A 17,663-nucleotide genomic window follows, 5' to 3' on the forward strand; every position below is an offset into this window, starting at 1 on the left:
CACCTGCACTAGTTGTTAAAATACTGAGATACTTCCGGGCCAGGTGATACGCAGCCACTGCCCTGACCCAACCCATCCCTCAAAAGTTCCCCTCCCCAGCTGTCTTCGCCCCAGACCCAGCAATTGGAAGAGTGATACGTGGCATAGGAAGGGGGTCACCAGGACCTCTTCCTGACCTCTGGACATACCACTTGTTACATGTTTTGAATATCACCCCTGGCTACAAGGGGCCTGGTCTCACCTGGTGAATGGGAATGAAACCCTGAATTCAGTGTGGAGGGTGATGAGGATGACATGAGTTCTGAAAGCCAGAGACTAGTCACTGAATCCCCACCTCCAACCCCTTCCCCCCTCCCCAAAGCCAGAAGCACCTAGACCCCACCCAGGCCTGCCCTCACCCACGCAGCATGGCCCACAGTCACGCCCAGACATTATTGCACTCTTTTATTTACAGAAAACACAGATAAAGCATTTCAATGTTCATTTAGCAAACTGATCCACTCTTTTTTTTTTTCTTTTTGGCACAAAGAAATATCACAGATGGACCCCAAGATCAATCAGAAACCCATAAGATTTATCAGCCATCACTGGTCCAGGGGCAGCCACAAGACTCAGACAGACAGACAGACAGACAGCATCGCCACAGTCTGGAAAAAATAAACAAGGTCCACATTCACCTCACAGTAAAAACCTGCTCACCGACAGGCAAGGGTAGGCAGGAGGGGGCAGTTCTATGCTCCAAAGGGGGCAGTGGGCATTGGGGGCAGGAAGTGGGTTGAGGAGGGACAGACACCATTCATAAATTAGAGAGCGGTGGCCTTTTGTTAGTAACCTCTTACCTTGCAGAAGTAAGACAGTGCAAAAACTACCATGCCCTGACCGCTCGTCCATTCAAAAGTTTCAGGAAGTTGTGTGGTTTGGGGTGTCTCTCCCGGTGGGCGCCTGTGTGTATGTGTGCACATATGTGAATGTGTGAGTGTGGTGCTTGTAAACATTGTCACCGTCCACACAGAGACCCAACATCCGTGTGTCTGAATGGGGTGGGGTGGGGGGTGGGCTGTACCCCACTTCACTCCCCCTCTGCCCCAGTGATTCCTGTCCAAGACATAGTGCAAATTTCAGAGACAAAAGAGGCAGAGGAAGTGGGGGGAGAGGGGAGGTGGGCAAGGGGCAGGAAGGACACAAAGACAGGTCGGAAGAGGGAAGGGGAAATAAGGCAACAGTTAAAAAACGGTCCATTTTATCAAAACCGACACCATGTGCCCCTCACCCCCACCCACGAGCCCCTGTCACGAGAAAGGGCGGAAGTCCCGCTCCTCCACCAGGCTGATGGAGGGGTTCTTGAGCTCCTCCTCCGAGGTGGCCATCCGGTAGCCCAGCTGCGCCAGCACCCGCTGGCAGGCGTTCTGGGCAAAGGCCACAATGTCATAGGAGAGGCGGAAGCGCCACTTCTCGGCCGTGGCCGCCGAGTTGCGCACCGTGCCGTACTTGTGCTTGCCCAGGGCGGGGTCGCCCTGCGTGTTGTTCTGGATCCAGCGGGCCACGTGGCTGTCCAGGGGGATGCCCAGGAACCCGTAGATCTCCTCCGTCTTCTTCATGGGGTTCCTGGCCAGGTCCTCGTAGCGCACCAGCATGTACTTGCCTTTGAGCCACGAGGGCCGCGTGAGGCCGGTGGACACGGAGTTGGAGAAGTCCTCGCACACCGTGGTCAGCTGGGTCACATCCAGGTTGTAGGGTTTCCTGCCGGTGCCGTACCAGAGCCGCCAGAGCCGGTAGGTGTCCCGGAAGGTCTCGCTGCGGGAAGCCAGGATGCCCCGCGGGTCTCGGACCAGCTGGATGACCTTGAGGTTTAGCCGGGGGTCTTCAACCAGGGCCCGCAGGTCGTTCACCTCGGGCACCCGCACGGTCTTGATGGCCACGTGGCTGCGCTCCCGGCAGGCCTCGGCGGCCACGGTCAGGTTCAGCAGGCCGCACTTGCGCACGCAGTCGCCTTCCTCCAGCACCAGGTCCCCGGAGCCCGGCGGCGGGTCGCACACGGGGCGGGAGCACAGCACCCGGCTGGCCCCGCGGCGGAAGACCCGGTCGGTGGTGTGGTTGACGGGCGGCGGCTTGATGTAGTTCTCCAGGAAGTGGAGGTCACAGTCGTAGAGGCTCCTCAGGAGGTCCCGGCTGGCGCCCAGCATGACCCGCCGGTCCGCGGGGCTCCGGCCCTGGGTGAAGCGGGGGATGAGCGTGTTCTGCACGTGGTAGAGGGGCTCGAACAGGTAGAAGACGTCCAGGTGCTGGTTGAAGAGCTGGCCCACGAAGGAGGAGCCGCTGCGCGTGGTGGCCAGGATGAGGATGTGGGTCTTGCGGGAGAGGTTATAGGTGAAGGTGGGGCCCTCTTCGCACAGCCGCTCGGCCAGGCCCGCCTCGGCCAGCCCCGGGCAGGTGTGTAAGGACTTGGCGGTGAAGGTGCGGATGGCCGTGTACTGGATGGCGATGGAGGCCAGGGCGAGGAGGAGGACGGCCTTCCAGGAACATTGCATGGCTGGGCACCTTCATGGGGCTGCTGCTCCGCCTTCCGAGCTCTGCGGGCAAAGGCGGGCAGCCGTCAGGGGGCAGCCAGGCTTGGGCGCCTCACACAGAAGAAGAGTCAGACTCCAGGGGGGTGCAGGGAAGTCCCCCCCTTCTCCCTGCCCAGGGCTCTACCCTAGGCTGCACCGTTCTCTGGGAGAGTCTCTGGCCTGAACAAACTGATTCCCTGGGCCCTGTTCTGCAGGGTTTAAGCGACGGAAGGCTGCAGGGCCTCCCAGCAGAAGCTCTCAGTTGCTTAGTGGGGCCCTTAGGGCGAGAAACTAACTCCCCCAACCCCACATAGAGGGTGTGGCCATTCCCCTGCCACCACCTGTCGCCCCTGCTGGCATCTCCTGGGCCCACCTGCATCTTCCTTCCTCCCTCACAAACGGACCCCTGTGGTCATCTTCCCTCCATCCCTGCTCACCCCCTGGAGGAAGAAGGCTCCATGTCAGATGCCTCCTAGGCCCCGTGCGGAAAGGACCCTGGTGCTCTGTGAGCCAGTGAGCTGCCAGCGTCCACTCAGCCATGCCCGCTGAGGACAACTGTGTCAACCACCACCATCCCCTGACTTATGGATGCAGCGACCAGCTTACTCCAGAGAGGACTCCTGGGGCCCGTGGGGGCTCTAAAAGTCACCTGGCCCAGAGCAGAGACAAGGCCAGGGGCTGTTGAGAATCATCCTTTCCCAGGCCCAGTGTCCTCCTGGTTTGCTCCCAGCCACAGAGGGAAGCGGTCCAGGCCATGGGCAGATGACCCCCAGTGACAGCAGAGCTAACTGGCCCCTCCACCTCAGCCAGTTCTCACGCGCCTTCAGTCCCTTCTGTGCACAGAGTGAGCTCGGGGACCCACCGGTAGCCCGGCAATGGCCCCAGAGAACCAGAGAGAAGAGGAGGGGGTGGACCAGAAAGAGCACCTCAAGGAAAGCATGGGGATGAGGAAGCTGTGAACATGAACGGTGTGCCCAGGGTTCGGGGCAAGGAGCCAACCTGAACATCTGGAAGTCCCCCCAAGAGAGGCTAGTTCAGCTGCAGGCCCTCGGGGAGGGCTGAGGCTGCTCCAAGGGCAAATGCAGGGAGGGACCCACCACTCACCAAAGAGGGGCTGCTCCGAGCTGGGGAGTCCACAGCCGCCAGGTCTCCTGTGCAGCAGCCCTGTGGCCAGCAAACTGCAGAGACAGGGAGAGGAGGGGGTCTGTAAATGGGGGTGGGCTCCCAGCACCTCCCTTCCTACCCCTGCTCTCCTGTGTCCTGTGCTTTCTGACTCCCCCCTGTCCCCCAGGCTGGGTGATGAAGGTGCTGCCTGCTCTCCCATATCTATCACTGACTCAGGGCCCCAAATAACCCAGTGCCATCTCTGACCCCCTGCATCCAGCCCTCTGAGTCCTGGGCTACATCATACCCCTCCTCTCACTTTCCCCACCTACCTACCCATGCCCTCCTAACCAGCCACAGTCCCTCCGCTCACACCAGAACCCAGTGGGCAGAGAGCTGGCAAGCTTGCACCCCTAGCTGACCAAGAGTTGGTATCCCACATGGAAAAACACCCCAGGGAGGCACCCACACACACTCATCACACAATGGAGCAGCAAAGAAATCCACTGGCCACCAACACTCCCGGCCTAGCTAGTTGTGTCCGTTCAGCTCTGGTGACCAGACCCACCCAACCAGCCTCAGCGCTCAGCCTCTAATGATGGAACAGAATGTCAAACTTATCCCAAAAATTGGGCGGGCGCACAACCCCAGCTGGTTCTGCATTTTAAATCAATAGAACAGCCTGACCTTTCAAATTCCAACTTGTTCAGTAAGTACCCAGGAGGGGGTTAGTGGAAATCAGCAAGGGCAGGGGGGCCTCACCTCACACCTCCAGGGGGGGCTGGGGGGCAGCTCAGTCGCAACAGCCCAGATGCTGAGCCCTGCGGGAAGCGACAGCTGGGGAGGGAGGTTCTTCTGCCAACCACGCCCGTCGGAGAAAGGCTACCTGAAACTCAAAGCAAAAGGAAACGTGACCTTCATGCTCTCCAAGGATTCTAAGTTAAAACACCAAGCTCAGAGCATTACTTTGGTTAGCATCTATTGAGTGCAGCCTACGTGCTAAGCCCTGTACCTGGGAGCTCATTTATTCCTCGCAAGAACTTCCTGTGGAAGCCAGTATAAGCTTCATTTCCCGGGCAGCTGAGGCACAGAGAGTGGAGAAAACTGTTTGAGCTCACGTCTAGGTTAACCCACATCTAGCAGGTTCCCCAGAGCCCACACTGTTTTCCCTCGAAGGAGATTTGACTTGCTGTTCCTCCAGCTTACACATACTTGACCTTCAAACATGCATTTGATCAATGTCCCCAGCCCTTTTGTGAACCGGCCAGAGAGGGACTGGACATTAGAAGGGGGCAGACATCTGCCCGCGGCTCAGCATGAGACAGGCACTATGGGTAAAAGCACGAAGGAAGGCAGGCACTTAGTGGGCATTCGTGATGCTTCTCCCGGGCGTATGCTCCCTTCACAGGCAGCAACGCATCTCACCCTCGTGCCACCCATGTAAGACTGATGCTGTAATATCCCCATTTTACAGATAAGGCAACTGAGGCTCTGAAAGGTTTGATAAATTTCTAGTAGGCGGGTAGAGCCAGGATTCCAGCCCAGGCACTGTGCTCTGGAGTCCATGTCCGAATCCTCCTTCCTGATCCCCATTCCACTCACATTACACCCCCTTTGGTCCTCACCAGGACAGGAAACAGAGCCCTTAAAGAGGCTTCATTTAACTCTAGGATTCCAGTTCCAGAAACAGAATCAAGAGGAGCATGCTGCAAGGAGGGGACCATTCCAGTTTTTTCCTTCCCCGCCCCCACCCGGAGAAGCTTAAGGCAGGGTTGGAGGCTGCCGCCTTTGCTAATGAAGCAGAAGTAACTGAAGCATCTCGATGTTATAAATCCCTAAGAAAGTGGGACTCAGATTCATAAGGTGCAGCCTGGGTACCAAGGAGGGGAATGCGTTCAAAGGCCCCACTGCCAGCCATCGCCTTTCCCCCAGAAGGGCAACGCCAGGGCATGGGAACGGCAGTATGGAGGAAGCTGGTCCTCCTAGAAATGCCCCTGCTGTCCTGCCGGCCTGGCAGAGCAGGGGCCAGGGCTGGCCAACCCTTCTTGGTATGCTAGAGGCATGCGGCCTGAAAAACAGAGGCCCTGGAACCAGGTCCCATTGTCCCCAGGGGAGCTTTGATCACTGCAAGGGACTCCGCAAGGCCCTCCACCTCCAAGCCAGACTATGAGCCTCAGGTCCCCTCCCTGAGGGGAGCTTCTAGCAGCCTCTGGCATGGCTTCCCTCTACCTCTGGTTAGTTGAAATCCAGGCAAATCTTAGACCTAGAATCTGTAACTTCTGTTGGAAGGTGGGAGACTTGGTGAACTCCCCCTCCCAGCAGAAAGCTCAGATTTCCGAGGCAGCCACCTTAATATTAGGGCACAGATTATGGCATGGTGGGGGAAAGGGGTGGAAAACACCTCCACATGGGAGAACTATAATCCCGAGCCAAGAGCTCAAGCCATGGAACCACACTCACGTAGATGTCACTTAGCAGGTGTGTGGACCCGGCGACTCACTGTCTCCGAGTCTAGGTTTCCCCGTCTGTAAAGTGGGTCTCATCATAGAATCGAAGAACTTAAAGCATTTTGTCAATGCCAGGCATAGAATATGGCACAGCCTCAGGCTTGGGACATGGACTCTGACCCCAGCCCCAGTGATGGCCAGGTTTCTTAATCTCTCTTGGCCTCTGTTTTCTCACCTGCAAAATGGGGATAATTTTAACAAGGCTGTTGTGAGGATTCATTCATTAATAGTGTCTAGCATAGAGTAAGCACTCAATGAATGTAACTGTCATCATCATTAAATGTAGTATTTGGTTTTATCTCGAGGTACGCCTCAGAACAAATCATCACTGACTGTGGCACACACTCTCCCTGACCACTGTGCCCAGACCTCTGCCAGGAGGCCTCTGCCCACCATCCCTTCCTCAGGGGCTCCTCTCCCAGCCCGGCTACCTTCTCATGCTGAGCTACTGCAATGGCTCTCCTGCTGCCCTCTGGTGGTCATATCGTGTAGTGCAGCTCTTAGTCCTGCGTCTTTGCGGGTTCAGAATTCCTGCCTGGTTGGCTGCAGCTTAATGCGAGGAGGCAGCCAAGGGGAGGTGAGGTTGCAGGATGCAGTGAGGTGTGATGATTACACGCCCACCCTGGCTGTGGTCTCTGCTCTGTGCACCCCCTCTTCCTTATCCACACGCCAAAAGGCTAGCAGCAACAGGCAGCCAAACCTCATCCCGAGGACCTCTCCTCCCTGGTCTCATTCTGCTCCGGCAGGGGAGGGAACACTGAACTGTCACGGGCGGTGGCAGCCCACAGCCTCTGCCTTTCCCTGGCCCGTGATCTTGTACTCACCCCCCTGGTCTCTGTGCCTCGGCTTTTCCACAGATCCAGCGACTCTAGGGGCCTCCCAGGTCTGACCACGGCATTTCTGACCCAAGGAAGGCCCCATACTCCACTCTCAGAGTCAGGGTCACTCTCACTGAACACGGGGGACCCTTCTTTGGGAGTAAGGCCCCAGGCATCTTCCAAGAAGATACCAGGTCTGGGCAGCTCTGCCTCCCACCCCAGTCCGACCCAGAAACAAGGGGCTCTGCCCTCTGCTGCATTTGCACGACCCTGCCCCCAGCCTCATCCCTTCCCTTCCCCCCCTCCTCCGCCCCCCGCCCATGAAATCCCATGCAACCCACAGTAGTGACTCTGCCTTTTCTGGGCCACAAACTCCTTGGAGAGATACAATCCCTCCTCCCAGAAAGACCCATCTGTGCCCACAATTTACACACACGATTGGAGAGGTTAAGCCTCTAGGGAAAAGAAGGGGCACCCATGAGTGGGCTTTAGGAGGTCCAGGAACCTTCTCCTAGTAGCACTCTCCCAACTCTAGGACTTTCTTCTCATTAACTCCATCAGAGAACGCTCCACACACATTACCCAAGCTATGAAGTAAACAACTAGGGCCAGAAACCCGCGTGCAATATTACATCGCCATTGCTGACTTTTGAACAGGGGTGTGTGTGTGTGTGTGTGTGTGTGTGTGTGTGTGTATAAACAACTACTGAAAGAACTTGTGCTGAGCCAGTAACTGTAGAAGTCCCAGGGTGGGGGGTGGGGAGTGGCGGGAGGGAAGCGACTAGGAGACAGGGGTACGAGAAAGGCACAGTTTACACTGAGCTTTTGGTTCAGTTTGAGTTTATTAACTTTTGGGGATGGAGTGAAGCCACCCATTTAAGAACTGAGGACTAATGACAGGGTGGGGCTCCAAAAATCAGCACTGGCACCTCACCGTGCCAACTATTCTGTCCCCGGGGCACTGCCAGCCAGCTCTCTCCTCCCCCATTTCCAAGGCACTGGGGTCAGAGTCACCACCTTCCTGCCAGAATGGGGCTCTGTCTGCTCAGACAGGCCACTGAGGACAGCAGTCAGCTGGGGCTGCCGAGACAGAGCAGGAGCCGAAAAGGAGCGAGACCTCAAAGGGGACCTGGTTGGGGAAATGACTGCCCTCCCAGCTTTTTCTCCCTAAAAACAGTTTGTGACGCTCTAGGGAGGTAGGGAAAGCAAAGAAAAAAATCTGAATATCATATTTCTAACCACACGCAGGAGCTGGTATGGATGGGCCTCGAGGCTCTGGGGTCCCTGGAACTGGAGCAAGGGGCAGGGGAAACTGGACGGGGAGGGAGGAGTTGGCAAACAGATCTCTGGGATGGGGACTGCAGAAAGGAAATGCATAATCCCTACGTCTGTAGTAGCCAGCACTGATCCGCTGTTTGTTTGTTTGCTCAAGACTAAAACCACCAGGTTTTTTCTTCCTACAGAAAATGAGGTGATGAAATGAGGAAAGTAGAAACAGGGATATGAAAGTGAAAGAAATACGAGTCAGGTCAGTGTGCAAGAGCCAAGCTACTTCTGGGCTTCACATATAGGTCAGAGCTACCTGGCAGCCAATGGGAAAAGGGAAATATTTCCTTGATATATTTCAGAGGATCCATGAGTTGAAGATTAAAGCATCTGCTTAGGAGATACCCAGCTATTCCCGATACTGAATTCAGCATGAGATTTCTCCTGAAGGGTCTCCTAGGGAGCCCCGAGCATGTCTTCCCGTCCTCCAGACCCCAAGCCTCATAAGCCCAAGGACAAGTTTCCTGGGGCTGTGTCCTAGAGCATCCTTCAGGGTGAGCAGTGAGCCAGCACATAATCCAGCCAATGCAACCCCGCAGGTGAGGCGATCTGGTGTCCAGACTTAGCCTCCGTGGCCTGGGTCAGCCCACGGAGACTGGAGGCGTGAGTGCTTCCCTGTGGGGGTCATGCCCCTGACACTGTGATGTCTACAGACCTTCCCCCCAGCATCTGCACCAACACAAACATGGTGTTGTGTTGTACCATCTCTAGAGACCCCGGGCCCCACGGCCTAGCCACAGACCCCACAGGCAGAACCAGTACATGCTTCAGTGACTCCAGCGGGGACGAGTTCTCATAATCCTGGTTCTAAAGACAAGCACAAGGAGGGACTGGCCCGCTGACTTCCCAGATCACTCCAGTGCCCACACGTGATGACATTGGGGACACCCGTGCATGGGAAGAGGCAGGCTGGGTGGTGGCTGGGTTCGGACTTGACTGCCACTGCTGGGGCTTTATCACTGTGAGACCCTGGTCAAGGCACTTGCCCTCTACAGGCCTCAGTTACCTATGAAATGAGCCAGTCGACCACAGAATATTTCCAATCATTGGGTTGTGAGACAGAAAGCTGATGAATGCCAACAGCTTAACACAGTGCTGGGCACCAAACAGTACCCAGGTAGTGGGAATCCTGAGCGTGACTTTTAGGGGGTACTTTAACCTGCAAACAGGGAACAGGGGCCTGGGAAGGTTGAAGGAAGTGGAATGTGAAAGGTTCCCCCACTGAAGCTCACCCTGCCTGTGTGCTTGGGGACCCTTGCTGTTTGGGGTCGTGCCCTGGGCCCAGCCAGTCAGCGGGGTCCCAGCTCCCGACCTGAGGAAAGTTTTCCCCAGCAGTGGGGAGAGTGACTGACCTCCTGGCACAAGGCCCAGAGTGCCGGGCACCGCTGGGGGAGAGATGAGTCAGAAGGGCCCCGCTCCCTCAGGCCGGTCTCAGAGCCAGCCTGGCGAGTGGTAGGCGGAACCCTTCTGCCCCGACACTGGGCAGAAGGCCTGGTTTCCTGTCCTCCCTCCCCTCCCCAGCAGCCAGGGTCAGAGTGGGAACAGTACTGAGGCCTCACGCCCTAGACACCGGGGCTCGGCCCCATCCTCCCATTTTCAAGGATGGGAAACCACCGATAGGAGCTCAAGTACAGGCAGCTGCTGCCAGAGGGGTCGGGAGGCTGGCCATCTGTCCCTGGATCTCAGGGTCTCCAGTCTCGGAGCCACCTGCATAAGGCCCAGCTGGCCCCTGGGGAGAAGGGAGGGCTGGGCATGTGGGAGGCTCACCTGGCCCTTGGGGCTCTAGCACAGGATGGAGGGGCTACAGGAATGGATACTCAGAGATGATCAGGGTCCCTGCTCCCATCAAGTGGGCCCGTACCGCAGGTACAACGGCCATCTTTCACAGATGACAAGCAGTGAGGGGGCTGGTCCAAGCACGCGCAGCTCATCTGTGGTGCAGCCAGGATTCAAGCTCAGCTCCGAGCCCTGGCCTTGGCCTTGACCCTAAGCACAAAGTTAAGCCTCCAGACCCCACCCAAGAGCAAGAGCATCACCCAGCACCTGGAGACCAGGAGGGAGGGGCAAGGAGTGCAGGACACACTGGTGCCCACCTTAACCTCAGCATTTACCCCAGCCCAGACCTGGGCTCCAACAAATACCCATTGACCGACCATCTCTGAGGATCAGGTCCCTGGGTGTCAGCTGGAGACGTGGGAGGCTGTTAGTGGCCCTTCCTGCCTGGTTCCCTGACAGTTCTCTCCCGAGCTGAAGGGCAAAAAGGAAGATTATCACAGATTAGAAGGGACCTGCCTGGTGTGGCACCTGATAGGCAGCAGCCAGCGCACCTCCGCTCCGCAGCCTGGGGCTCAGGGCTGGCTAGGAGAGTCCAGGGAGGAGTGGGTGCCTTCGTGGCCCAGGAGCCCAGGAGTGCTGAGAGCCTATGCAGCCGGAGGACACCAAGCACGTCTTCATTACCACCTGGCCTGACTGGTCTGGACTGGGGCTCAGGATTGGGCTCAAGGCCCAGAGAAGGCCCTCCTGCCCCTTAAGCTCAGAACTTCCCCCCCCTCCCCCCAGCCCTCAGCTGGTCACACGGATGCCAGCACAGTTCAACCCGTCACTCCTCTGTCGCCTGGACAAGCCTTAGGGAGAGCCACCCATTGGTAACATGACAACTGCTGAGTATTGCTGCCCCTACATCAACAGGGACCTGCAGAAGTAGACATAATGGCAGCTGCTCACCAGGGACCCATTCCACAGGTTGGGACCAAGGCTCACAGAGGCTAAGGGACTTGCTCCCACAGCTGGGAGGTGGCAGGGTGGGAACTGCGTTCAGACTATGGGCTCTGTGTGCAACGTGCAGATGCCGCGAAGTCCTCACCCTCCGAGGTTCTCCCTACAGGTTTTTATTCCTTCCCCTCTGACCTCCTAATACCCTTGATCTGAACCACCCAAGCAGCTCCCTGGTCCTGTACATACCCCGTAAGTGCTTACAGGAAACTCGGCAGTGTGTGGAACCCAGACCTCGGGTCCTGGGCAGCCTGACTCTCTCTGAGCCCCAGTAGCCCACCTCCAAGGGCAGGTGAGGGGCTTAAATGAGATCCCCTCACCCATCACGCTTTTAGCATACTTCCTGGGACACGGCAATTACTCAGTTAATGATACCTTCGAATGTTGGCATCAGACTTGTCTGTCGCCTCATCTGCCTGCAGAATCCATAAGGGTGAGCACCAAGCCCTCCCTCCACCACCCATCACCCCTGGTGCCCAACTTGGGACCCCAGACTACCTCCCCCAGCAGAGAACCAGAGTAGAGAAGGGCTGTGCCCTATTCCCCATCCCCGAGGAGGAGACAAGTAAGCATCCTGACAATTCCCAGCTCTAATCAAGGAGCAAACACAAAGAGGGAATCTCTCAACATTGAGAAAGCGCGGGAACTCTGTGCCCCACGTGGCACCGTGGGGATTTATAAAGAACAAATCATGCCTGACAAACTTGATAGCTTTTTTGATAGAATTACAAGACTGGTAGATGAAGGAAATGCAGGCAGGGTAATATATCTTGATTTTTAGCAAAGCATTTGATATAGCGCCCCGAGTAATCTTACAAAATTAATTCAAACAGACTTGGCCCTAAGCACTTGTCATGTGGCCAAAAGCAGGAGGGGGCAGGTCCCCAGGGTCCCAAGTGGAGGAGGCAAGTACAGGATGAAGGACTGAGGGACAGAGTCTGGAAGCGGGGGCAGGGCTGCCAAGACCCAGCCTGGGTCAGATCTTATCTAACATCTTCATTAATGATCCTGAGAGAGGGAGTAAACAGTCCGTTAATGAAATTTGCAGAGGATATTACATTGGAAGGTGTTGTGAACACCAATGAGGACAGCAGAACAGTCCAGAGAGACCTGGGAGGGGAGAACTTGGCAGGAAACTGAGAGTCTGGGGGGAGGGAAGCGGGGTGCTGGCCAGCATCTGGGGCTACCTGGAGAGCCAGGGAAGAGGGAAGGGCATCCCAGGGCTGTGTGGAGCTGGGAGCGGCCACGGCTAGCCAAGCAGGCACACCGGTTTCAAGAATCTCATTTTCCCATCTGTAAAATGGGGCTGGTGGACAGGAAGGATGCCCTGCAGCTCTAAGAGCTGGCAGTGATGGGAGCCTGGAGCTGAAGCCCACCTTACGGGAGGAGAGGAGCAGTGACACAAAGAGCAGGGCTTGTCTGCAGGCCAGGGAGGGCCGGGCAGCATGGAGAGGGCTGGTGAGGGAGACGCTGGCTGAGCCATCACTAGGACCCAGAATGTCCCGGAGCCACTGCCCCAGGTAAGCAGCAGCGGTGGGCAGGCCCCTCTCCCCGCCTGCTGGTGGGACAGGCGGGAGCCCTGAGCCTGTCCAGACCTGTATGGTATGCTGGGAACACTTACGTGATAGAGGTTTAACCTGAGCAGGGGGAGTGGGGAGCGGGGGAGAAGGTTAGGGTTTGTTCCTTTTCTGAGATTTCCTGATCCCTCTTGGGCAGATCATCAAGAGGGAGACGCCTTCCCAGCCAAGTGAACTGGCCTCTCCGGGATCAAGGGAAGTTGCCCCCATCCCTTCTCTCTGTCCTCAGAGCTGGGACTCGCCTCCCCTCTCCCTCTCCCCGATACCAAGCGAGCTAAGGCAGGAAGCTGCCCATTCATCTGGACTTGGATTTGTTCCCATAAAGCTCCTAGACTGGTGGGGTCTCAACGGGAGCCAGGGCTCCCTAGCATGGTGCCAGGCCCCCAGCAACCTAAATAAATGCTCCGTGGGAGGAAGAAATGGACGGCTGGTTCCCAGCTGGGGGTGCACCAGGTTGCTGAGGGCAGCTCTTCCAAAGCCTGCCAGATGTCAAGACCACCTACCAGGACACAGAGGATGGCTCCAGATGAATGTGCTGGGGGAGTGTCTTCCAACGCCCTGAATTGGTAGAAGTGACACTTATGAACACTTACTATGGCTCCATTCAGAGTGTGCTCTTTATAGTAACATGTTTGACCTTCACAGCAGCCCTGAGGTAGGTGCTCTTTTCTCTATTTCACAGAGGGGGAAACCGAGGCATAGAGTAGCAGCCAGGAGCCTTAGCACCTAGACAGAAGGCCCATGGGAGAAGCAGCGGCCTGCCAAGAGCCACAGGGGAGATGAGCAGCTCCTGATAGGAGACCCCAATGGGTGGGATAAGCAGCCCCTCCGTTGGGGCCCCCAGAGCCTTGCCCAGCCTCTCCCTGGCCCCCTTGAAGGGAGTTGATCCAACTCCTGCCACACTTGTGGAGCCTGATTCTACTATATGTTTCCCTCTTCCCCACCACCACCGCACTACACCGAGTCCTCTGAACAAGTCTGTTTCCATGGAAACCATACAGTGACTCAGGGCTTCGGGACCTTCTCTGAACCAGATTATGAATATCAAATGCTCCCTCCCCGCACCAATGCAGAGTGAGTTGGAAAAGTAGAGAGACACAGTGGGCAAGGGAGAAAGACAGGGAAGTAGGCATGGAGAAGGGGGCGTAAGCCTGGCCCCCCCAGTGAGAGCCTAACATCTGGGTCCCCTGCAGACTCAGTGGAGCACAGATGTACACCTCCTCCATGTGTGCACAGCTGGCACACACACTCCAACATTGGCGCCATCCCCACCAGCCTTCCCATGCAACTAGGGCCCTATGGGGGGGAGGCAGGAGGTAAGGGGGCTCTACATTCCTCCTAATGAGGACCTCAAATGGCAGAGGGGGCGGGGGACTGGGGAGAAGGGAAGCTGTCTACAAGAGAAGCCCGACTTCAGATGCCAAGAAGGAAACCTCTGGCCAAGAGCTTTGCAATATTCAGCAAAGAGGGAAATTTGGAATTTAGGGGGGAAATGTGTTTCTTTCTGCATGGAGATAAGGAGGCTGGGTGTTAGCCTATGTGCTGGGAGCAGGCACTGGCCATGATTTCAAAGCCTACCTTCCCTCTCCCCCGCCCCCCCACCAGTCCCCCACCACAGGGTTAGTGGGATCATTAGCAGAGACTTCCTCTCACTTGCCCTCCACCCTGGCCTGACCAATGGCCATTCACTTGCCCTGATTGTGACAATAGCAGAGAAATGAAAGTTTGCAGCACCAGGCTCCTGGCCTTCCACAGGGGACTAAGGCCCCCAAATCTGCCCCCTCCTTTCCTGGCAGCTCTCTGAAGACCCAGGAGGGAAGGGAAGAAAAGAGGTTGAGGCTTGATACCTCCCTGGTGAATCCAATGTGTGAGTCATGACGGTGAGTGCGAGCGCTTAGAAAAGAAACAGGGTCATGGTGATGCCTGCTGCTGTCCCCAGCTGCTGAGCACTGGAGTCTGGGACCTGCCTGCCCAGGTAAGCTCTCTGCCTGAGGCACCTGGCCCTACTGGAGGGGTTGAGGAACCCCTAGGGGCAGGTACCTGTACTCAGTCCCCACCTGCTTGCCTCCTATACCTACTGCTTCCTTTGGCTTGCCAAAGCAGCTACCTTCCCAGCCTGGGTACCCACCTCCTGGCCACAGTCCTAGGTCCCCCGGCCCCCCGCCCTTACCAGCCCCCGGAAAGATGCTGGGCTCAATGTTTGTCCTTGACTGGACATCCACCTTCCCATCTCCTGCCTCCACCTCTCCGTCAACGGCACCCATCCTCTGGCACCTGGACTCCCCAGTCGCCCTTCTTAGGAGCCTCCCGCTTAGGAGCAGTGTTTAAATCCACCGAAGAAAACCTGCACCAGCGATGAGGAGTCAGTCCCGGGAAAGGGCAGGTCCGGGATGGGGGGAGGGTCACCCTGTGGCATAGCAAATCAGGCCACCAAGATGCCACCCCAGGAGGACCCTGGGGTCTTACCATGGGCTTCCCGGCCAGGCTGTTCTGGGCTGTTACTGTGAAGGCAGGCATTGGGTTCCTAGAGCCTGGGAAGGGTGCCCCAGAGTCCTGCGGGGGAAGAGTGGGAGGCTGGTTCTGGCTTCCCATGGGGGGCCCTGCACCATATCCGGGCCCGGGGGCCCACGGCAAAGTGGTCGTGGGGGGTGCGGAGCCGGGACTGGGAGCCGCAATCAGGAGGGGCCGCCCCCTGACTCTGAGTGCAGCCCTGGTTTGGAAAGTTGGTGCAGGTGTGGGGACCTCAGGGTCTCCAGGCGACTCAGCAGCTCGGAGGCGGGCAGGCTGCGGGACAGTGAGCCCCCGAGTTCTCCGCCGCCGCCGCGCGTCTCAAGTTTGCTGCCCGCCCTGATGGGGGCGGGTGGGCTAGGGTGATCGCGGGGCTCGCTCGCCGCTAGCCGGGGAGCCGTCCTGCGCCCAACACGCTGCTGTCCCCCGGCCCCGCACCGCCCGTAGCGACTGTCCCCGAGCCGAGGGGCGTCTCCCGCTACTCCCGCGCCCCTCCCGGCTGCTGCAGCGAGTGTCGGCGCCCGCCCGCCCCGGGAGCAGCCGGGCCCGGCCGATACCTGGTCGGGGGCGCACCGGGAGCCGCCGCAGCGCCCAGCGCAGGCTCCATCCTCGGGTCTGGAGTCAGGCTCGCCCCGGGTCGGCGGGCGGCGGCGGTGGCGGCGGCATCCTGCGCCTCCCGCGCACTCCTCCGCGGCCTCCCTCTCCTCCACCTCCTCCGCGCGCCCCTCACGGGCCCCACTTCATGGCCCGAGGGCGCGAGCCCGGGCGGCTCAGCTGGCGGAGTGCTTTCTCCGGGGCAAGGCGCGGGACCGGGGACCCGAACGGAGGGGCGCCGGGCCAGCGGCCGGGTCCCAGAGCGCCGCAGCCCCGGGCACCGGAGAAGAGCAGCAGCCGCGGCACCGGAGCCTCGCCGAGCGCCTGCCGCCCGCCTGGAGTCCCGAGTCCCGAGCCCAGAGCAGCGGCGGCGGCGGCAGCAGCAGCAGCGGCGGCGGCTACAGCGCCGATCCGAGCAGCGGGAGCTGCGGTCCCGGCTCCACCCCCCCAAAGCCGCCCGCCCCTCGGTGGCAGCCCGCCCCCTGCTCTTCCCCACCCCGCCAGCGCGCGCCCTCCGCTCCCCGCGCGGTCCTGCCCGCTCCCGCCCCCTAACCCCCGCTCTGCCCCAGCCACCGGCGCTGCGGACACCCCCTCCGCAGGCCAGCCCCTGTGCCAGCCCCCTCCCACCCCGCGGGAGGGGAGCCACACCCACACCCCAGGTTTTGGAAGGCCGGCGAGCGAGGACGCAGGCTGCGCACCAGCACCTCTTCCCCTGCCCTCCCACCCACCCCGCACCGAGGGCGCTCTTCGAACGCCTTCGCCTGAGCGCCCACCCCCCAGTCCGGCTGGAGGAACTCCGGAACCCAGAACGAGAGCCAACCACCCTCCAGCGCCAATACCCCAACACACACCCCAGCCCATCCCCCACCCTTTCACTTCTCAGGTATGGGAAGGACTGACTCCAGTTGTGCCTCTTGGGCTGGGTCAAGGGGCGGGGGGCGGGGAGGCGGTTTAGGGGTGTTAGAGTGGATTTGCTGGCAGACAGCGTTCCAGGCCAGGCCTGCACCCCGCCGCCCATCTCCTTCCTAAGGACCACCGCTGGCCCCCTAGGTGGGAATGGGGAGCCACTGCTGTCCCTATGAAGGGAGACCTGGCGGCACAGCCAGCAGGCTGAGCACCTCAGTCCTTCATTCTTTGCATAAATAAATATTGACTGAGCATCTCCCACAGGCCAGGCCTGCGTGGGCACCAGGGACTCGTTGGTGACCAGACAAACGGACCCCTGGCCTCCCAGAGTGTAGTGGAGGAGAAGCACTGGCAAAGGGGCAGAGACACCATGTGATCGCTGGCCCCTGGGCTGGAGAGGACACGGGGAGTCCCAGCTCTGCCGTCACCCATGACTGGGGCTGGCCACCTCAGAGGCGGTTCCTATTGGAAGATGGAGACGCTAGTCCTCACCTCTCAGAGCTACTGTAAAATCCCCGGTGGGAAAATACATGTAAAGCTCTCAGCACAGTGTCTGGCACATGATGAGTGCTTCATGATTGTGCGGTCTTGTTACTGCTGTTGGCTGGTTGGTGTTCAGGTAGCCAGGAACCAGCCTTCACTCACTCACCCAGAGGAGACCGTGGCCTCTGTGTTCCTCTGGAGGACTCAGTGCTGGGACCATCCAGTCTCTCCAGACACCCAGAACCACGTGGGATGAAGGCCCCTGCCTCCAGGGTCCCACCAGACCAAATGGTCATTTATCGTGGTGACAATTGCAAATTTGTCCTTACAAACTACCACCACCACCACCCGCCCGGCAATGGATCCCCATCAAACGGAGTGTGAACCAGTGTTTTCCTGCAGTGGCGGCAGGAGCCTGGCCCCCGCCCTGCCCACCCTCCACCCACCGCAGCCAGGGCAATAGGGCCAATCCTCAATCCTGACTTCAAGGTGACCAGATGTCTCCCCGCCTGTCCCCCGAGG

The 17,663-nt window shown here is 58.6% G+C and overlaps 1 protein-coding gene across 4 annotated transcripts; it reads right to left on the reverse strand.

Annotated features, from left to right (window-relative positions):
- Positions 1-515: 515 nt before the first annotated feature.
- CHST1 (carbohydrate sulfotransferase 1) lies at positions 516-16,151 on the reverse strand. 4 transcript variants are annotated; one of them, XM_079786988.1, is made up of 5 exons: positions 15,716-15,739; positions 15,117-15,203; positions 4,413-4,542; positions 3,651-3,724; positions 516-2,570 (listed from the first exon to the last, which is right to left on the reverse strand). In XM_079786988.1, the coding sequence occupies exon 5, from the start codon at positions 2,526-2,528 to the stop codon at positions 1,290-1,292; it is 1,239 nt and encodes a 412-aa protein (XP_079643114.1). In that variant the 5' UTR covers positions 2,529-2,570; positions 3,651-3,724; positions 4,413-4,542; positions 15,117-15,203; positions 15,716-15,739; the 3' UTR covers positions 516-1,289. The 4 variants fall into 4 exon arrangements, with proteins under 4 accessions (XP_079643114.1, XP_079643113.1, XP_079643112.1 ...); XM_079786987.1 differs by lacking the exon at positions 15,117-15,203 and having other exon boundaries at positions 4,413-4,536; positions 15,716-16,151; XM_079786986.1 differs by lacking the exon at positions 15,117-15,203 and having other exon boundaries at positions 15,716-16,151.
- Between the last annotated feature and the right edge of the window lie 1,512 nt (positions 16,152-17,663).

This window comes from Cnephaeus nilssonii (assembly GCF_951640355.1).
Source record: "Cnephaeus nilssonii genome assembly, chromosome: 13".
Classification (NCBI taxonomy): domain Eukaryota; kingdom Metazoa; phylum Chordata; class Mammalia; order Chiroptera; family Vespertilionidae; genus Cnephaeus; species Cnephaeus nilssonii.